Raw genomic sequence first — 22,754 nt, 5'->3', positions numbered from 1 at the left:
GGTGTTATTAGACAGACAGACAGACAGACAGACAGACAGACAGATAGACAGACAGAGACAGATAGGTGTTATTAGACAATTAGACAGACAGACAGACAGACAGATAGGTGTTATTAGACAGACAGACAGACAGACAGACAGACAGACAGACAGACAGATAGGTGTTATTAGACAGACAGACAGACAGACAGACAGACAGACAGATAGGTGTTATTAGACAGACAGACAGACAGACAGACAGACAGACAGACAGACAGACAGACAGATAGGTGTTATTAGACAGACAGACAGACAGACAGACAGACAGACAGACAGGTGTTGTGGACATTTCACTGCTTCTAGAAGTGGTGACAAATAAACCTGCACGACTCACCATCACAATGTGGCTGGCTCGTCGTGAGCGTGCACGTGTCCTTCATGAGAGTGTGCACATGTCCTCCGTGGCTGTGGCTAGTTTTCTGCTGAGGAAAAGTGAATTGCTATTAAGCAGCATGAATAAAAAAATTATAAAATGTGATTGTTTTTTTTTAAGTGGTCTCGTGGCACAACTTACCCCATGTATGATGGTAAGTTCTCTTCAAAACAAAGTGTATGTGCCCCATAGGCTGAACTTGCCCCTTGCCAAATGGCTCAACTTAACTTAACCCAGAACTACCATATTGACTTGATTAGCTCCCACAGCTAACATGGTGCACTTTCATGCTAGCTTTACTGCCTCATGCTGGAGCTTATAGATACCCAAATTATATATAAAATACATTTAAAATGATCTATTTTGGTCTAAATACAATTCACATAAAATCTATGATAGACTACATTTACTTTCATGATGCTTTTTTGGCCATGTCCATTTTAACCACTTACCTTCACAGACTCCAGGAAATGATGTCTTCCTCCTAACTATTTGGTCACATGATCAATTTTTGGGGTGGCTTAATTTACCCTTTAGGCCAGGGGTCTTCAACAGGCGGTCCGGGACCCCTAGGGGGTCCTCAGAGTTAGTACAGGGGGTCCGCCAAATATTTGTGTGATGGGGAACATTAGCTGAAATTATAGCAGATCTACAAGCTCACAACGCTTGGCTTGTTGTAGATCGGCTATTTTCAGAGAGTTGGTGGAGGGGAAAAGAGCAGACCGAGTACAGAGCCAACGGTCAAGTTGACTAAATATTGAGGGTTTCAAAAGTTGACTATCTGAAAATACACATAAACATGAATCCAACTATCTATGCAACTTATGAAAAGTTGAATCTGCAACACAGTTTCATACAATATGTAGTCAAGTGGGTGGTCCCTGCTTCATCTGTCTCCTCAGCTAAGGGGTCCCTGGCCTGAAAAACGTTGAAGACCCCTGCTTTAGGCTCATTTAACCCCAGGCTCCCCCTACTGTGGCTTTCCCTATAGCCCAGCGGTTCTACTGTGGCTTTCCCTGTAGCCCAGCGGTTCTACTGTGGCTTGAAAGCCCCATAGCCCAGCGGTTCTACTGTGGCTTTCCCTATAGCCCAGCGGTTCTACTGTGGCTTTCCCTGTAGCCCAGCGGTTCTACTGTGGCTTTCCCTGTAGCCCAGCGGTTCTACTGTGGCTTTCCCTGTAGCCCAGCGGTTCTACTGTGGCTTTCCCTATAGCCCAGCGGTTCTACTGTGGCTTTCCCTGTAGCCCAGCGGTTCTACTGTGACTTTCCCTGTAGCCTAGCGGTTCTACTGTGACTTTCCCTATAGCCTAGCGGTTCTACTGTGGCTTTCCCTATAGCCCAGCGGTTCTACTGTGACTTTCCCTATAGCCCAGCGGTTCTACTGTGGCTTTCCCTATAGCCCAGCGGTTCCCAACCTTCTCTGGATCAGGGCCTATACTTGAAAATCTCCATTTTGGGTGGGCCACGTTTGCGGCCCACCCATCTGACCCCTTAACCCTAGCCTGTGCTATAGCTACTTTCAGCCCCCCACCACCACCCTACCCTCCTCAAGTGTCTATGATGAGCCATGAAGGCCCTCTTTTCCCTGTTAAGCCTCGGTTATACACGTAGTTGCGTGCCAGTGTCGCGCTCAGTAAATAGCAGATCTACAAGCTTCTGAATTTGGAGGCATTATCGGCCATTTTTGAGCTGGGCATACAGAATATTTCAAATCACATCCTTCAATACCCCTAAAAACCACATTATGCGATATGCCACACATCAACACGATTTGCCTTAACACAGTACTGTCTGGGCCTGGCTACCCAGCCTTAACACAGTACTGTCTGAGCCTGGCTCCCAGCCTTAACACAGTACTGTCTGAGCCTGGCTACCCAGCCTTAACACAGTACTGTCTGAGCCTGGCTCCCAGCCTTAACACAGTACAGTCTGAGCCTGGCTCCCATCACATCCAAAAGCTCTTATGATATGATGCAGTCTGTCTCATTTGGCTGCCCTACATCCATATCTCACCAGCAGATGGCAATCAAGTGCACTCTATGGGCATATGAATCCATTTAAAAAACATTATATTTCTTTGGAATGTAAATGCACACAGACACACAAATGTTTACACCAATAAAAATGCTAATATGTTCCCCTTGACAATACACACATTTTCTCTGTAAACATCTCTATCTGTGTTTGTATCTCACACACACACACACACACACACACACACACACACACACACACACACACACACACACACACACACACACACACACACACACACACACACACACACACACACACACACACACACACACACACACACACACACACACACACACACACACACACACAATAATACAGCTTATATTCATTCTACCAATAATAATTTATTTGAGGACAAAGTTTTTCATATCAACCAAAATGTGTCTCTCAGTAATACAGTGAGTAGTTACAGTATCAAGTTATTAAATCATAGGTTAACCTAATGTTACATCATAGGTTACCCAACGTTACACACCAGCCACTGAATGTAAGGTACAGGTTGCTACATGGGAGTAACCAATCAGACAAGCTCCTTTCACTGACTTCTGTGCTCATCCACTTTAACCCTTACGTCCCTATGTTGTGCATGTCATATAGGCAAAAAATGTCAAAAAACATTTAATAAAATAGCTAATCTACGAGCTCATCACGCATTGCATCGCATTGTAGATCATATTTTTGAAACAGGGCTTAACCCATTTAGACCGGGGACGCATCTGTGTGTCATTTTTAGATTTCTTTGGCTATTCAAATAGCCCAAAGAAATCTAAAAATGACACACAGAGGCTGCGTTCCCGGGCTTAAAGGGTTAAGTGTTTAAAAGCAGCGCACACAAAAGCAAATGTAATATTTGGCTTGCTCAATTTAAAATCACATTTGCCTTTCGATTCAGTTTTTGTAAAAAGCACCAAACTGTTCCAAAGGACTTTTTTTTTTACACACATTGAAAGTCTTGTTTAAATTGATTACATTTACATGCACAGAGTTCTCCAGTTCACTGTGAATAATCAGATTAAGATGGTAGTTACGCTTACATAATTCCCCTCACTTCCCATAATTAACAGGGTTTAAACAGTCGAATCGCAAACCAGACAGACAGCTGCGGAATCAATGTCAGACACCGGCTTCGACTGCTAATGTCCCATTCAATGCATTGATATCATCCCAATAGTTTTGTGGTTGTGTGCAAGGTCCAATTAAATGAAAGAGCGGGAATATAATAATTGAGTTATCCAGGTTTAAATGAACAGGCATGTGTACTGCTGAGGCCCCATGGGAGTGCAGTGCCCATTGTGAAGTCAGTCGGATCAACAGTCGTCTATCAATGAATAAACAAATCTCTGTGTATCTGTCTGACTGTGTCCCTTTTATGCCCATACTGTATACTATGATGTTATCAATATGATGTCAAAGTACTGACGTCATAGACTGGCCACTAGTGCTATAATATTGGGCACTGCTCTAAGTACACTGACAATGGGCACAACGGGTATTGCATAACCGAAGGGGGCGTGCGTTCTGAAAGGGCATTGCACTAGTTTTACAACCCAAATGCGTACGACATCGGTGAGCTTGTAGATCTGCTATTATCGGCGTGCAACACAGCCGTACGTCAAAATACATCAGGCTTTATTCTGACTATATCCAGGACACGGTGTTTAACATAAATTACATATTATATTATATATGATTTATATAGTTCGCAGTCCGCATATCATTGCTGTCAGAAACCTTGTATCTCGATATTACAGTTAATGCACTATTTTATAATTCATCATATGACATTGTGGACATGCCCAAAATAGATGTTAGGTTGAAAGTGGTATGGGTACCTGCGGGTTTTTTATAAATATTGAACCAATAAAAAATAATTATTATTAAATTACATTGGGTGCATTGGAACACAGATTTTTTTTCCCATGTCCTGAAAAGTAGCTGTTTTGGACAGACACCCGACAGTGCAGATATGCTGCCTTAACTGGGCTGAGAAATGGGCCACGTTATTAATGTGCATGTAAATATAAACATTGTACAGAAATTGGTGTGGAGGATAGTAGTCGAGTATTGAGCAGGTACAGTATCAGATATCTTTACCATTTGTTTGAGATCACTGACAAGATAAAAAATCTATACCATGTGTAACAGAATGCCTTTCATTTAAAAAATAATCTAAGCATGAGATGCATTTTTATATTCCTGTAGTTCCTATTAACATTTCCCAGGCTTCAGGTGGAATAATGAAAGATTTTGGTAGCACAGTATTCTGTATAAGAAACGGAGGAGATCAACAAACTGCACTGAGGCCGTATCCACGGTCACCAAAGCATTGTTTCCACAGCTGAAAGTGCAAGGCCCTCTTCTAAAACGCTCATACAAACGCACAAAGTTGAAAATATTCCAACTATCTGCGACCAGATAAAAAAAACGGCAGATGTGAACGCGCAGCACAGAACAGACACTTGTCAAACCGCTGGCGTTTTCAACATAGCAGAAATACAAGGCCGCTCCCATTTAAAACCACTCAAAACATACACCGCCATACAAACGCCTTGGTGAACACAGCCAAGCGTCTCAGATCAACTTGATGGATGCAACTGGTTCAAATAGGACTGGATCGGGGACGGAAACCTGGTTCTATTAAGGACCTGGTTCCGAATTGCAGACCTGAAAATCAAAGGGCTTTGCTGATCAATACTCCCATCGAGTCTGGTGGACAGACCAGGGTCATGTCATGTGATCAAATCAGTGTACCAACGATCTAATTGTCTAATCAAGTTGTTTAATTCAGTTGGACACGCCGATATCCAAGCAACTCGACCTCAACAGTGTAACGTCCAAAGAGAAAACGTCTACAAGCTCTGACTCAGCGTTGCCTAACAATGACATCAATGACATCATCAAATCTGCAGCCTCTTAAATGAGTCAGTCTGCACCAGGGTGAGAACAAGAGACTCTCAGCAACATGAACCAACATTGACCAAAAATGTGTCCGTTTTGGTAGAATATTTGGAATGTCTAGTAATGGGTTGTATTTAATGATAAGCCAAAATATATTGTTGTATTTAATGATATGCCAAAATATATTGTTGTATTTAATAATAGGCCAAAATATTTTGTTGTATTTAATGATAGGCCAAAATATTATTTAACATTCAACAACTTCATTTAAGTAAAGACATTTAAAAAAGCTATACATTCCTGTTAGAATGTATCAACGTCTCGTCTTTCCACCAATGATAGAAAAGTATTGGTAGTGGGATCGATAAGGAACCCCGGATCGATAAGCAATATCGATAGTGGAATCAGTATCAATAGAAATGAACGATCCACATCCCTTAATATGACACGTCTCTCTCTCTGGGTGTTAAGTCATACTTGGCCATTTAAAGGTTTACATATATCTCCCAGATTAACCCATTCATCCGGGAGCGCATCTGTGTCATTTTAGATTTTAGCTATAACCATCATTTTTATACTTTGGCTATTCAAAAATAGCAGATCTACAAGCTCATAGCACGGCACAGAGTGCCGTGCTATCTGCTATTTTTTGGTTGGAACAACACATTTTGATGGGGATCGGCGGCCAAAAACATAACATTTTTGGGGTCCTTGACAAGAAGAAGTTTGAGCACCACTGATATAGCAACAATAGTTGAGACATTTGACAGTTACAAATGTTCGCTTTAATATATACAAAGGTTTGCACAAATTTTCACTATTTTTCAAAAATAGTAGATCTACAAGCTCATAGCGCGGCACAGAGTGCCGTGCTATCTGCTATTTTTTAATAGCCAAAGAAATCTAAAATGACAGAGATGCGTTCCCGGATTGAATGGATTAAAAGTATGAAATGCACAGCAGCTTTGCTTGCGAGGTGCTGGTGGTGGCAACGTCCATTTGAAAAGAGAACAACACTGCGCTCCAACACAGCCAAGCAAAGCGGACTCTGTGTCACACCAACGTCTGTGGACCTTGACAGAGGTCATATGGATGAAACGTTGGTAATAACATTACCATGAGTCAAAGAGGTTGTTAACCTCATGAACACTAGCGTCCCTATTCTGGGGGTGAACATTCGGCAAAAATAGCTGATGTGCAAACATTGTGAGCTCGTAGATCGGCTATTTTCGAAGATATTTAGTGTATAAGGCAAAAACAGGAGGGGGGCCCCTGGTGGACACAGAACATTATCTAATGACTGGAAAAAGTTTGGTGGCCCTTAAGCTTAGATACTATGACTGGTGGATGATGTCAATATGACAATTCTTCTCACAAAAACAGCTTCTGGTGGAATCACAAGCACTGTGGGTGGAGTGGCCGCGATCAGGTGCGGCTACCGCCGCGTCGCAGCTGGAAGGCAACGCCGCAGCGCCCAGTGGAATCTATTTTTCACAGATCTTATGCGATGGGGATCTGCCCCTGCTCCGGTCAACTAAGTATAGGGTTTAAGTGGTTAATCTACAAATTCATATCTATTGAACTGGCAGCACAAGGAATTACAGGTCTTTTCCCTGTAAGCTAACATATGAGCTAACATAACGTCTCTCGGGCATTCAGTTCATAACAAAGCTACAACGCTCTGTGGGTGGGTGTGTGGACACTTTAAAACAGGGCGCTAGTCGGTCCATCTGAACGACCACTCCCTTTAGTCTTTAGTCTCTCGCTCCGCCCCTTCCCCCGGGCCTCAGCCAATCACTGAAAAGAAAAGGCCTTTAAGAAAAAGGTCAAAGATCAGCCAGATCCACGTATCATGTTGGGTTGGTCACGTGTCCCCTCACGTAGAGTCTTACAGGTTCTCTTTGGCCCATCCTCAGGGTACAGTGTCCCGGGGGGGGGGGGGGGGAGGCGGGGTGGGGGCGTGTTTATAGGATGAGTCTTTGTCCCATGATCTTTCGGTTGATTTCAGCCAGGGCCACAGAGAACACGAAGGCCTTCTCGTCAGACAGATTAGCATATATGTCCACTTCCTTTTCTTGTTTCTCTGTGGACAGAATAGAAAATGATATGATTCATTAGCTTAAGTTTGGCTCTTTTTTGGGGGGGCTGTATCCGTGGGTGCAATTTGGAACTTTGCAATCGGGTCCTCAAACCTGATTTATACTGCCAGAGCCACATACCGAAAATAGCAGATCTACAAGCTCACAGCTTTTTAGATCTGCTGTTTTCAGTTTGCAACACATGTGCAACCAAGTGTAAATCAGGCATAACATGAGCAACGCTGGTTGTTCTGCTTATTGCAGAGGCCAAGCCAGGCCAAGCCAGGCCAGGAACTGAACATTTATTTTGTCAGTCAGCTGGAATATGGCTTAAAACAGTTTAGTGTAATATAATGACCTATGTTATGTTATCTTATGTTTATTTATTTGATATGGACATCACAAATTACATTGGACGGAACCAGATGCATTGCTTACAGTGTATATAGCACGAGTGCTAATTTTCAACACCTGTCCACAGGAAGCTTTTCTAAAATACAGTAACACCAATCTAAAACCCAGTCAGGTACAAAAAAATAATAATTGTATAAATATATATATACACACATATACACACCCATACATAAGTATGCATACACATATATACACACCCTCACATGTACTAATAGTTAACATAATCAAACTCAATATCAGACCCAATACATTAACTAAACAAAAGAAGACATAATCATTCAAATAACCAATCAGTAACTATACATGTGAGCACAGTTGATTTGATGATAATATTCAGAACATGCCATCATTTGTAATTAACATCTCCTGATTTGATACTTAAAGCAGCATTTCCTAACTGGAATGTTGGGATCAAGTTATAATGTACAATAATGAATGAATAAGGTGTATATTCCAGATCAGTTGAAAACGACTTCATTCAACAATGATGTAACACTAACAAGCCTCTGTTAAAGTCCTACAGATTATCAAAGAATACATTATATTCTTCATAAATCTGGTGATAGGGAGCAGAATGCTTTAGAGGATGAATACAAACAGAAAAGGAGAGATCAGAGTCCCAATGGCAACAAAAACATTGGAGAGAGAGAGAGAGAGAGACAGACTGGCAGATCGATCAATCAATCGATCTACTCATTCTACCGACCAGAAGAAAAGGAAAGCCCAGTCCACAGCCAGAACTTAATTAAAACGGTAAATAGTGTCTTTATTCTCCACTATTCAAATAGAGGGCACAGGCAGATCAACTGTCACTTGGGTGTGAAGAAGAGGTGAAGTAGGTCACATGTGAGTTAGACAAGTTGGCACAGTCAAACTGGTTCATGAGGTTAACATGACTGCACTGTTCATTTATCCATTTGTAATCCATTTGTGTGAGAGAGTACATGATGTACCGGTCTGTTTGGTTTCTTTAGTACACTCTCACAGTTAAATTATTAGTATTTTTTACTATGTGATCGATGTGAAATGACAATGTCTGTCTCATTGTGTATTGGATGCTAGATATACTATGCAAGTATGTTGGTTATTTGTTCATGTCTTTGTTATTTTTATTTGTTTTTGCTTGACCACAAATGTTTAAGAATGTTATTTAGATATCATGCTGCTAGGTTTGATGTTTACCTGGTATCCTAGTTTCTTTGTAGCACTACATTGTTCTCTTTGAACTCTTAATACTTATTAGACTATTTACCAGGTTGTTTGTTGACTAGAGTTCAGCTGACTGTGATTTCACACTGTAAGTCACCCTGGATAAGAGCGTCTGCTAAATGCCAGTGGTGTACATGTAACTAAGTACATGTACTCAAGTACTGTACTTAAGTACACTTTTCTTGAGGTATTTGTACTTAACTGGAGTATTTCCAATTTTCAGTACTTTTACTTCTTCTCCACTACATCTCAGAGGCAAATATTGTACTTTTACTCCACTACAATTATTTGAAAACTTTAATTACTAGTTACTTTGCAGATATAAATTATTGCATTATAAAACAAACATACATTAACCACTTTAGTCCTATTTTATACCTAGGCTATTTGAAAATAGCCGATCTACAAGCTTGATGCGACGCGTTGTGAGCTTGTAGATCCGCTATTTTCAAACATTTCAATACTTTTACTTTTGGTACTTTAAGTACTTCTACATTGCAGTATTGATACTTTTACTTAAGTAAAACATTTGAGTACTTTTTTACCTGCATAGTCTCCTTCAATCTCCTTGTGTGAGATTTCTCTCCTTAACGTGTTCATGCTCGTACTCGTGGAATGGATACATACACTCTTGATGGGGTTTAAATTGACAACTATCACAACTATTGGCCTTTGAACTGTATCTGAAGAGCTAAGGATGTCTGTCTGTTAGAGGTTTCTCCAAGTCTAACGTGTTAATGGCCTCTTGAACAAATTGCTTCCCTGTCTTATTGGACTTAAGCCCAAAGTATTGGTATACTCCTTTCTTGTTTCAGTGGGTAGACACACACGACAGACGGCATTCACATAGCAGCGATGCCATGCTGTTGTGATAACCTACATTAGGGGGCGCCAGATAGGGCCAGGAAGTGGGGGGACATGAAGAGAACTGGACCCCTATGTGGAGCAGCATAATTGTTTAATTAACTCATTAAGACCTGAGGCCGATTCTACAAATGCCTTCTAAATCAGTAGTTCTCAAGCTTTTTCGTGCCAAGGACCCCCAAATTGATATAGATTTGGCCGCAGACCCCCATCTGAAAAGGTTTTGTACCAGGGGAGCCCCAGAAGAGAAGATTTAGGCTAACAAATTCAAAATTATTCAACATTTTTCAAACCCTTTCAAGATTTTTCTAAAATGTTCAAAACCCACGCTGTGAGCTTGTATATCTGCCATTTTTGAATAGCCAACGCAAAAACCTAAAATGACACAGATGCTTTCCCGGTTTTTATTGTGTTATGTATTCTTAATTATAATTGTATCTATGTCTATGACTATGTCTTATTATGATTACATACACACACGTGCGCTCCACTGCTTCTGCTTTAAAGACTAAAACACATGCTACCACAGCTTAGTGGGTAGAGAGGCCGTCTGCAATCAGAAGGTCACCAGTTGGCCTTTCGGCTCGGGTGTATGAGTCGAAGTGACCCTCTGATCAAGACACATAACCCCTAACGCCCCCCCCCCCTTTGTGCCAGGGACCCCCAGAATAAAAGATGTGTGTTAAAAATGGAAAATTATTCAACATTTTCAAAAAAAATTTGAGAAGTGTCGCGCTATGAGCTTGTATATCTGCTATGTTTGAATAGCCAAAGTATAAAATATGGTTAAAGTGGTTCAAATGATTGTGACACTATATTAACCAATTAAGCTGGGGACCCCCTGGTACCCACACAAGGACCCCTGGGGGTCCCCGGACCCCACTTTGAGAACCAATGATCTAAGCAGCCATCAGCTGGGTGAAGCTGAACACTGAATTTCCCCCACGGAACTAATAAAAGTATTCAAAAAATAAAATAAAAGATGAGGACAACAATAAATGTGCATAACTGTGTTTATATGGTTATCAGTTTCTGGGCAGGGGGATTTGTTTACAAAACAGCTGGCTATGTCTAGAGAGACAGGGGCTACTCTGGAGTGCAGAGTTAAAAAGATTTATTTGCGTCTGGAAGAGATAGGAACCACTCCTTTTGTTATTAAAACGACAACTCCTGTTGTCGCAGAAACTATGTCAACATGGGCAAGATCACTGGTTAACTTGTTAATTGTCCTGCTAATTGCCCTGTGGGTGAAATGTCCACCACACTGAAACAAACCTGTTTCAATAATTTTAAGCCCAACACCAAACTATCAAAAATATTGTAATAACGCTCTATCATTAGATATGACAGTCAGAGATGTGAACGCCTACTTGTGTAATAGATAGGTTGTCAAAACACATAATTGTTTTTTTTTATCAGTAGGCCACTGCAGTGGTTCTCAACCTTTTCAGGCCAAGACCCCCACAAAAAAAACATATTTTGAACTGGGGACCCCCACAAAGAATGAAATCACAAGCACTAGGAGTTGTAGGAGTTGAGGCATTATATTTTGTTTGACTTGGTTCCACAGATAAATATTGTGAAAATAGCTGAACTGAGCTTGTGAGGCGTTGTTGTGCGCGTTGTTTATGCCTCTTTCTCAAGTAATATTTCACAATTTGGCCAATTTTTTATAGCATAGTTTGTTTATTACTTTAGACACAGTAATTGTCTGATTTTTTTGCAGTATTAAAAAGGTCTTAAAAGTCCTTAAATTGGACTTAAATACCCTGTATACACTTATACTGTATGTTGGTTTGTTTACTGTTGAGTGAGAAAACAATGTTGCACATTAAGAAAATCATACCCCCCCTCCCCCAAATCATTTGGGGACCCTCTGGGGATCCTGACCCACAGGTTGAGAACCACTGTGCCCTGTGTTTGTGTGATGACAGAGTTCAGGGGAGTGGTCTCCATGCAAAGCAGGGTGTTGTCAGCTGTTGTTATGTACACACCAATCTGCTGCTGGTGGCGACCCTGCACAGCGGTTAACCGTTAACACATACAGTGTCAGGGACGGGACAGAGCAGAGACAGCGCTCAGGTCGGTGAGAGAACGGCCAATACACAAACACCATCTCTACACAATGGGGGTGAACAGACTGAAAGGTGGGCGGACAAAAAGGGTGACCATCCCCCCCATTTCAGCGCAAGTGACCTAGTATACAAGTCAACACGGCTGTTCCCTTGATAAATAATAATGTTTTAAGTTTGTTTCTTTGCACGACAGACAGAGAGACAGACAGACAAACAAACTGACTGACTGAGGCAGGCGGATTACATTCTGATCTTTCATCCTGGGAGTTGGATTTTGTGATCCGATCCCCACCTTATCTTAAACTTAGGATAATCTTGATCCCAGTGGAATTGTGGATTCAGAGTTTATTTAGACAATTGACATAATGTATTATTTAATACATTGCGTTTCATCTGGTTAGGATTTTAGGAAACATACAGCTTGTATGTCATAAAAATAGATTAATTACAATTTAAAGTTTAAAGTTGATGCCAATATGCCTGCAATGCCAAACATGTGAATAACAATGTGTAAGGCACTGTTTGTTTACCTTTCTCTTCTTCCTGCTTCTTCAGACCCACTGTCTTAGGTCTGCCACGCCCTCGCCGGATGGGATCTGATTGGCTATTGGACCGGGATCTTCTCCTATTCTCCATGTCATTGGTCGAAGGGGAGTCAATCCTGTCTTTGCGGATGCGTTCCGTTCTCCTACGTTTTATGTCCAACTTGTCTGGAAGAACAGAACACAAATGCATTTACTGCCCACATACTGTATAAAATGATACATACCATGGCATGCTAATGGTATTATGATTTACTCTGTGTGGCCTTTTGGGTTTAAATAACAATTTACATCATCATATTGAACTATAACTAATGTGTAAAAAAACCTGAACAATGAACAGTGAATCAATGCCATGAAGGTCAAATGACAACAAACCAAGTCTCAGTTTAGAGATAGAGAGAGAGAGACAAAGTGAGACAGAGAGAGAGTACAAGAGAGAGAGAGAAATGTATACAAAAAAATGTACAAAATACATTTGGAAATTTTCAGATATTTCTAGTCATGTCAAGTTAGGCTTACTTACATAAATATGTATGTATGTATGTATGTATGTATGTATGTATGTATGTATGTATGTATGTATGTATGTATGTATGTATGTATAACAGCGAAAGCTAAATTCCTTCTTTCTTTTTTAAGTTTTCTACATCGTTTATTTGAATGCAATGTGAGTGTGACACAGCTCTGCTTTGTTAATGTAAACGTTTCCCGTTCCAGTAAAAGCCCCTTTGAATGAAATGACTGAGAGAGAGATTGCTTAATGTTGTCATAATAGAGCAGAGTGCTGCAGGGTTGAACTGTTGAACTGTAAACAGGGTGGACATGGAGGTACAGGGAAACACAGATAGAACTTAAGTTTTAAATTAAAACATCCGAGGGATGTTTTAATTCATGACGTCCATGTCTGCATTTGGCATGCTAACCACTTTAAACCCTATATACACTTCACTGACCGGGGTCCCCCACTATACTAGGCCCCCCTCCCTTTGTCTCTCTACATCAAATCTCTTTGCTAAAAACAGCAGAATCTACAAGCTCTCAACGTGTGTGTGTAGATCTGCAATTATTTTTATTTGCCAAATGTTTGCCCCAGAATAATAGCGACGCTAGGGTTCATGTGGTTTATACAGTAGGAAACATCCGAATAATAACAATTATGATCACACAGCAGTCTGAGGGTCTCTACAACAACAGAACTGCGGTTGGTCTTAATTTCTGTCTCATCCGAGCATCAATGAATGAATGAATGAGTGGATGGATGACGGTAGCAGTCATATTTATGCAACAATCATATTTTGTAGGAGCATACACAGATTCACAGGTGCATAATTCAACCATAATAATATACCTCATGATAAAAAACCTTGTCCTGCGTCCTAGTTGACGTGTCATACAAATAACTGCGATTAAAAATTTAACTGTGTATATTTGGCATCGACAATGGGAACATATAAACAAAACGTACGTTTCTGTTTGCCTTTTAGGCTTTGTAAACAAAGATTGCACAGGGCAGATATGACAAACAACTACTTAAATATACCCAGACATGACTGACAATAACACAATAAATAATCTAAATAAATAATTTACTATAGCCAATAGTATTCGTTGCTGTCGGGCAGAAACCAGCTAACTCCATTTTTCCACTTTTGCATTTTTTTCCATAAATCAGTGCTATTGAACACCCTTTACGTCTGTGTGATTAAAAAGTGTTTCTGACAAAACCAGCTAACTCCATTGGATCCTCAAACTTTCTGCTAAACCAGTTAAATCCACCAAAGGGGGGTGGTCGGAGTTAGCTTGTTTTTTCTGACTCCAGGCTCCACCCCTTTTGTTTAGACCTCATTGTGAGCTTGGAGGTCCATTCAGCTGTTCTTATCAATGATGAACAAAACCTCCTAACTCCACTTTTTGTTTTTGTCATTTCCTGGAGTGCTCGACAGCAGAGATATTAAGTAATTTTATACTTTCAAGATGTTTCAAAAATAGCAGATTTTCCATTCTACGTACAGGCTCACAGGAGATTATGTAATAATTGTGTCAGGCCGGCATACATCCAGCCCGTCTCCTGCACGTTCATAACACTCACTGAAAATACTGGACTGTTTCTGAGCAGCACTCTGACAGTAATCAATAGCCTGTAACCACTCCCCATTGTGTGGAATGCCATCACTTTGCTGCCCTGCACAATACAACAAAGGGATGTTTAAAGTTAAACATCCTTGAATAACAGCAGACACACACACACACACACACACACACACTCTGTGTGTCGCCTATACAGATGGATTCTCGAATAACCAAGTTACATCGTGTCAGACGTCAATATTAAGTCTAAACTAGAGGAGGACGTTAATTCTAACAAAAAGACCTAAATAAATATTTGTTTTCTCCTTTTGTTACAGGGGGAAATGAAAACTGTAAGGTGTGTGTGTGTGTGTGTGTGTGTGTGTGTGTGTGTGAGTGTGTGTGTGTGTGTGTGTGTGTGTGTGTGTGCACTTTTCTTACTTAAGTAAAAGTATCAATACTGCAATGTAGAAACAAGTAAAAGTCCAGAATTCAAAATTTACTTGAGTAAAAGTACAGTATCAAAATATACTTAAAGTACAAAAGTAAAAGTACTCGTTATGCATAATGTCCTATTTCACAAGTTCAAAATGTATAAAATCTTTTGAAAATAGCCGATCTACAAGCTCACAATGAGTCGCATTGTAGATTGGCTATTTTCAAATGGCCGAAATGTATATAGGGTTAATGTTTTAACTTTTGTGATAATAATCTAAAAAAGTTTTCAAATAATTGTAGTGGAGTAAAAGTGCAATATTTGCCTCTGAGATGTAGTGGGGTATAGTAAAAGTACTGAAAAAGTAAAGTAAAAATACCTCAAAATTAATTAATAAAACACTTGAGTACATGTACTTAGTTACTTTACTCCACTGGTGTGTGTGTGTGTGTGTGTGTGTGTGTGTGTGTGTGTGTGTGTGTGTGTGTGTGTGTGTGTGTGTGTGTGTGTGTGTGTGTGTGTGTGTGTGTGTGTGTGTGTGTGTGTGTGTGTGTCTCTCACAGGGGCTATTGTTCATTTCCCCCCCGAGCTGAAACAATGAGCCATAGCATGGAAAGGTTTCCCATCCCGTTTCCACGTTATAAAGTCCTGAGTGTTATTTGAACTCTAGTAGTTACACTATCATAGTATACACATGTATGTTGGTTACTTGTTCTCATGTGTTGTGTAGTTTAGATAAATCATATGTTTATATAGCAGTGGTGTAAAGTAACTAAGTACATTTACTCAAGTACTGTACTTAAGTACAATTTCGAGGTATTTTTACTTTATTGGAGCATTTCCAGGTTTCAATACTTTTACTTCTACTCCACTACATCTCAGAGGCAAATATTATACTTTTACTTTTACTAGTTACTTTGTAGATTTTGATTATCATCACAAAACATTCCACCTCAGCCCTATATAAATTTCAGCCATTTGAAAATAGCAGATCTACGAGCTCACAATGCGCATTGTGAGCTTGTAGATCGGCAATTTTCAAAAGATTTCCATACATTTGAAAACTTGTGAAATGGGACATTACTTTGAGTTTGTACTTTTGGTACTTTAAGTACATTTTGATACCAATACTTTTGTACTTTTACGCAAGTAAATGTTTTACTTTTTACTTCCGGACTGTAACTTGTAACAGAGTTGCACTACTACATTGCTACAACATTGCAGTATCGATACTTTTACCACCACCGTTAGATAGCATGTTTAGACAGACGCTAGGTTTGATGTTTACCTGGTACCCTAGTTACCTTGTTTTAAATATTTGTATTGAAGTGCTGCATAGAATCATACATTAAAATAAATGCTTCCATTTATGTTATTTTTTCTTTCTTTTCTTTTCTTTTCTTTCAACAAACATCAAAAGGAAGTCATCAAAGTATCCTACTTTGACTTTGTAGCTCAGCTGTTAACCACCCCTCCCTATTCTGGGGCGAACATTCAGCTAAAACAGCAGATCTACAAGCACACAAAGTGGCACATTTTGAGCTCATTGATCGGCTACTATAGTGCAGAGCCCTGGGGGATTCCAGTCAACTTACTAACCATAGGGTTATGGTGGATAATTGTTTTCTTTGCACTCTAGTTAAGTAACCATTTACCCTGTCCTTTGTTGCCTGGGGTTCGTTTGACTCTGATCTCTCACTTGAGAGTCGCTCTGTGTACAAGCATACATACATCTGCCAAATCCCTACATTGTACTTAATGTCCCGAAATGACCCTGGCACACTCTCAGCCTTAAACTATTAAATGAACACTCAGGATTTTACAGTCTTTCACACTGGCAGTGAAGGGAAATGGAAGACATCTTTACTGGTAGAGGGAATGCCCCCTCCAGGGCAATCCCCCCTCCACCCACCCAAAATAAAAAGCTAGTATCACCCAGCTGTGTAAGCTCTTCGAAACAATTTTTTTTGTCCCTGTAGACCAGTGTTTCTCAAACAATGGGTCAGGATCAATTTTTGTGTCACGCAATAATTTTTATGGGTCGCAACTTTCGCGAGTAAATATAACCTTATAATTATTTCAAAAGAATTTCAGACATAAAAAAAGAACATCCACACAGTTTCAGATGTGGGAAAATAGTAGATCTACAAGCTCACCATGCATCGCTTGTAGATCTGTTATTTTCACTATTTCTGAAATAGGGCTTAAGTGTTTCATTCATGACTTATTTCATAAGTTTGGGTTCCGGAGAAAATGTATCTTTTGGGTCTGGGCCAGTGTTGCCAGATTTTGCCAGAGAAATAAGCAACTAGGTCTATGAAAACAGGCCCAAAAGAAGCTTCTAATAACGGACATGGCAACACTGGTGGTCTGGGGCTGAAAAACATTCTGCTCAGTAAGCTTGTGTCTATTCAGCATTCCTGAAAATGCTCTCTGTCTTAACATAAACATTTACAGTCCCACTCCCATACGACACACATCACATCACAGCCACAACAACCCCCTGCAGTGTCTCTGTGGAACACATTCCAGCCTCCACTCAGGATGTCCCCATCCACACCTTGCTCAAGCACTGATGATCAATCAAGGTGTGGATTATTATTACTCAAGTGAAGATTAGTGCCTGACAGTGTTGTTTTTGTCGACTAAAACTATGACGAAAAATGTTCGTCGACTACCTTTTTAGTTTTACACTGACGAAAACTAAACTAAATAAAAACTAAATAAAAACTAAGCTATGATGACTAAAACTAAATATATTGACAATTTCGTCAACAAATAAAATGTTAGTGAGGGACTAGTGGAGGAGAGATCCAGTAGAACTAAGACACAAGTAATTTTATGTTTGGGTATTGCGCTCTGAAAATAGCAGATCTACAAGCTCGTAGATCGGCTATTTTCAGCATGCAACCAAGTATAAAATCATCCATTGCGACGCCATCAAGGCCCGCGAAAATACACTTTAAATCAACTGTAGATTTAGTCGACTATAATCTTATGACATTTAGTCGACTAAAACTAGACTAAAACTAAAACATTTCAGATGGAATTTTATTCAAAAGAGTATGACTCAAACTAAATCAAAATTTGCTGTCAAAATCAACACTGGTGCCTGATTTAAACCTAAGTTGCGTGCCGTGCCCCAAAAACAGCCAAAACGCAATGATATCAGACTCATTATTCATCAGGAGTTTCACTGCTCTCAACTTTAAACTCCACGATATGGACAGAGGTATGGTTCAATTAGTAAAATGAAAACAGAGGGGGGGGGGCATTTTCTTTACCACTATTCGATATACTTATTTGTATATAGCCGATCTACAAGTCCACAACTTGTAGATTTGCAATTTTTCTGTGTGCGACACAGGCACGCAACAAAGTATAGAACACTTTGAGCTATAAATAAAGTATGGTCATTGGTTCCCTCCACAATGAATTTACAATGTCATCATCTACTAAATTGTATCTATTCTTTATTCAAGAATCAAGATAATCACTTCTCAAATCAAAGTTATGTGTTGTAACATGTGAGCCTACATTACAACACGCATAATACCTCTGTAATTAACACAGCTATAATACTACTCGTAGTTAATCTACCTTTAACAAATGTAGACTAGAGCAAACAGAAACTAGGTGCACGTTCATTTCACATGACTTATGCAAACCAGTATGCAATATAACATTCAATTTAGAGTCAAGAGAGGGCTCGGCGATATGACTTAAAAATCAAAGTCACCATGATTTCAAACTTTGACCTCGATTAAGGTTAATGAAAGCTTTTTTGTTTTAATAGTGAAAATAGCAGATCTACAAGCGTGTTGTGAGCTTGTCGATTGGTCATTTTCACCATTTCTGTACGGCACTATTGTACAACAAAGTATAATAAGGTTAAGTGGTTAATACGACTAATCGAATAGAAAGACAATCTATTATAATTAGTTTGTATCCATTTGTTAATATATAATAATAAATAAAAAGGGGAAAAAAACATCATATATAATAATAAATAAAAAGGAAAAAAAACATACTTCTTGATTTTTCGGTTATAAGTCAGTTATTGGTTCTAAATATTGGTTTTGATCATTTTTTGGGTTACTTAATTGCCCAGCCCAACTAAAAAGGAGAATTAAACCAGGACAGGTCCTCAACCAATATTTGCTCAGTTTCTTTCCTTGACAACAGTGAGCATCTGTGAAATACTGGGGAGAATAGGTGAAAAGTTGTTCGAGGGCGTTTAAAAAAACCACGGTGTACAAAATATGTGTGTCTAGATATTGCCAGAGAAATAAGCAACTAGGTCTATGAAAACAAGCCCAAAAGAAGCTAGGCCACATGAGCATCGGATATTTTTAAATAGCCTACGCGTTGTGAGCTTGTAGATCTGCAATTCTCAAAATAATCTTGAATAAAAGGGAAACATTTTGAACATTTTATGAAACATTTGAACAACACAAATCTGGTACAGGGGTCACAAAATACTTTTAGATGGGGGGGGGATCCGTGGACAAATACAATACATTTTTGAGAACCACTGTTTTAAACAACATTTAGGAAGCAAAAAAATGAACAGGCAAATAATGTGGGTGAAACTGCCTTTCACATTGACAAGTAGGCCTTGTACTGTAGCCTAATTTCAACAGTGCTGAGAGAGTGAGAGAGAATCCCCTCCCCCACACAGAGCAAACAGCTATTTAAACCAGCCAGCTCTCCAGTGTTGCCATGTCCACTTATTATAAGCAACTTTGGGCTTATTTTTCTGTAAAGTTGCTTGTAAATCTTGGTAGTATGCGAGTTGCATTTTTTGGGGGGCTTGTTTCTAAAGAGTAGTTGCTTGGGCTTGTTTCCATTTTTTTTTATTATTATTTAAACCAGTGGTTCTCAAATGTTTTCATGTCATGGACCCCCAAATTACTATGTATTTGTCCCTAATAACTCCCATCTGAAAATGTTTTGTGCCAGGGGAGCCCCGTACCAGATTTGTGTTGTTAAAATGTTTCAAAAATATTCCCAAATATTCCACATTTTATTCATTTATCTATTTTTAAATAGCAGATCTACAAGCCCACAACGCACGCTGTGAGCTTGTAGATCGGCTATTTTCAAACGGCCAATGTATATACAATGTAGGTTTAAAGTGCTCATGTGGCCTATAGTTTTCTAGACCTGGTTGCTTATTTCTCTCACACACTCTGGCAACACTGCAGCTCTCTGCTCTAGTCGAAACTCCTTTCTATTCAAACAACTCCACTCTTATTATTCATAAAAACGTGACCGTTACGTGTGGATGTGTTTGTTTTCAGTGACAAGGACATTAATGTCCAGCTTCAGAGATAAAAAAAAATAAGGATTATTATTTAAAAAATGGTCTTTGAATAAACTGTATGCATACTTCTTTAACTATATGATTTAAAAACAACACAGTCCAACCGTTGAGTACTCCACATTGGCAACCCTATAATATAAGGTTACCAATGTATGTGTATGATCATAATATAAGGCCTATATTATGATCATACACATTTTCATAACTGACAATGTGCCATTGTCTTCTTGGAACATTTGGCTGACATCACATGAAATGTAATATGGCTTGTGTGTGTGTGTGTGTGTGTGTGTGTGTGTGTGTGTGTGTGTTTCTTTTTACCTGCTATTGCTGGAGAACCTCTGTCGTTAAGTTTGGCATTGAGCAGCTTTCTGCTAATAAATACAAAGCCACAAGGACAAGACTTGCAAGCAACTGGAATCTAGAGACAGAAACAGATGGGTAAATATAGTTAGACCACATCATTCCTACACTAGTACACATCCTCAGTGTTACATTTATACATGTGTGACTCTCAAGAGTTAAATTAGCCTTGGATCAATACTATCACAGATGTATTTTTGATCGATTTTGACATTTTCATATCGTAGATACGAAAGTAAAAGTCAGACTCGATTAAATACATCTATGATAGTCTTGATCCAAGGCTACACTGTAGGCTACACATAGTATAACATGAGTTAAATGAACAAGGCAATGCGTTGTTCCATTGTGTGTGTTATGTACACATTGCACATATTATATTGTAGCCATATGATGTGATCGCTACAATATATCTATCAGTGGAAACACTGTTAACACTGTTAGCCTGTGAGGAGACGTCACGCGGTATGGCTGCGTTTATTGATCCAAATACATATTGACACAGATCTATGTGATCGATACACACCATCATCCTCCCGCACTGGCCCAGTGTTATAGGGAGATGATCTATGAATTATCATTATGATGATCTGATCGCCTCCATATATTATAGGCGATATGGAGAGATGCCATTTCCTCATTGTGTGTGTGTGTGTGTGTGTGTGTGTGTGTGTGTGTGTGTGTGTGTGTGTGTCCTCACGATAAAACAAATTCCCCAACCAAGCTGATCGATTAAAAAAAGAATAATAACTAAATACGTGAATTTAAAAAAAATGTGTGTGTGTGTGTGTGTGTGCGTGTGTGTGTATACGTGTGTGTGTGTGTGTGTGTGTGTGTGTGTGTGTGTGTGTGTGTGTGTGTGTGTGTGTGTGTGTCCTAAAGATAAAACAAATCCCCCAACCAAAGCTGATCGATTTAAAAAATAATAATAACAAAAAATAGGTGAATATCCAAAAAGCAAAATGTGTGTATTAATTCCTCACCTGTTGGTCGCACTCCGGACAGGATTTCGTGGCCATCTTCACTTTCTTTGTTTTATTGACCGACATTATTAGTCCTTGATCTGCTTCCAATGATCATGTGCTTTAGTGCTGCTAAAACTCATCTGATCTGAGCTCCAACTTCTGCTCTGAGTCTGAGTCTGCAAGACATGGAGCTCAAGTTCCAACTGAACTCACACTCACAGCACACACACATTCACACGCGCGAGCGCACACTCACACACATACACACACTCACGTACATACACGTACACACACACACGCACGAGCACACGCACACGCGCGCACACACACACACACACACACACACACACACACACACACACACACACACACACACACACACACACACACACACACACACACACACACACACACACACTCAGGGATCGGGACACGGAACATGCGCACTGAGTGTTCTCAGCGTTGCCAGATTATTTTGCGAGAGAAATAAGCAACCAGGTCTATGAAAACAAGCCCCAAAAGAAGCAACTTACTAGGCTAATTGAAAATAGCAGATCTACAAGCTTGTACCGTTTTCAAAACAATCTTGAAGAAAATGTTTTAATATTTTTTTAAACATTTGAACAACACAAATCTTGTATGGGGGTCCCTGGCATAATACATGCATATTAATTTGGGGGTCCTTGACATGCAAATGTTTGAGAACCACTGGTTTAAACAACATTAGGAAACAAGCGCAAATAAGCAACTACACTGTAGAAACAAGCCCAAAAAACGCAAGCCGCAACTACCGATATTTACAAGCAACTTTTACAGAAAAAAATCGCTTGTAATAAGCGGACATGGCAACACCGAGTGTTCTCTTCTTGTGAGTTGTGCTACTGCTGCTCATGAAATTCATCACAGAGTGTAGAAAAGAGAGTAACGACACGCTTTGATCTCGCCGCAAAGCGGGCTCCTATGGGCTATAGTTCCAAACATTGGAACTATCTCGTTGAGATAGACAGAGCACTTCCGCATTCCATTCTTACAATGGGAGTCGACGCTAGTGTCAGAACTCTCTTTA

At 39.7% G+C, this 22,754-nt stretch overlaps 1 protein-coding gene across 2 annotated transcripts; it reads right to left on the bottom strand.

Moving 5' to 3' along the window:
- Positions 1 to 2,767: 2,767 nt before the first annotated feature.
- Positions 2,768 to 21,957, bottom strand: cUnh16orf87 (chromosome Un C16orf87 homolog). 2 transcript variants are annotated; one of them, XR_013932977.1, is made up of 5 exons: positions 21,707 to 21,957; positions 20,682 to 20,781; positions 12,517 to 12,696; positions 7,194 to 7,429; positions 2,768 to 7,119 (listed from the first exon to the last, which is right to left on the bottom strand). XR_013932977.1 is itself a non-coding variant. In XM_080425379.1 (4 exons), the coding sequence occupies exons 1-4, from the start codon at positions 21,770 to 21,772 to the stop codon at positions 7,311 to 7,313; spliced, it is 465 nt and encodes a 154-aa protein (XP_080281505.1). In that variant the 5' UTR covers positions 21,773 to 21,957; the 3' UTR covers positions 2,768 to 7,310. The 2 variants fall into 2 exon arrangements, 1 of the variants encoding a protein (XP_080281505.1); XM_080425379.1 differs by having other exon boundaries at positions 2,768 to 7,429.
- Positions 21,958 to 22,754: the final 797 nt, after the last annotated feature.

Source organism: Gymnoscopelus braueri (assembly GCF_963280865.1).
Source record: "Gymnoscopelus braueri genome assembly, chromosome: 1".
In the NCBI taxonomy this organism is placed as follows: Eukaryota; Metazoa; Chordata; class Actinopteri; order Myctophiformes; family Myctophidae; genus Gymnoscopelus; species Gymnoscopelus braueri.
The sequence above is the reverse complement of the archived record's forward strand: the minus strand, read 5'-3'. Positions and strand labels throughout refer to the sequence as shown.

Coding starts and splice junctions, on each gene's coding strand:
- cUnh16orf87 (XM_080425379.1), bottom strand. CDS start 21,772: ATGTCGGTCAATAAAACAAAGAAAGTGAAGATGGCCACGAAATCCTGT. Junction 12,697..20,681: donor AGGTTCTCCAGCAATAGCAG/GTAAAAAGAAAC, acceptor CTGTTCTTCCAG/ACAAGTTGGACATAAAACGT. Junction 7,430..12,516: donor GAAGCAGGAAGAAGAGAAAG/GTAAACAAACAG, acceptor TTCTGTCCACAG/AGAAACAAGAAAAGGAAGTG.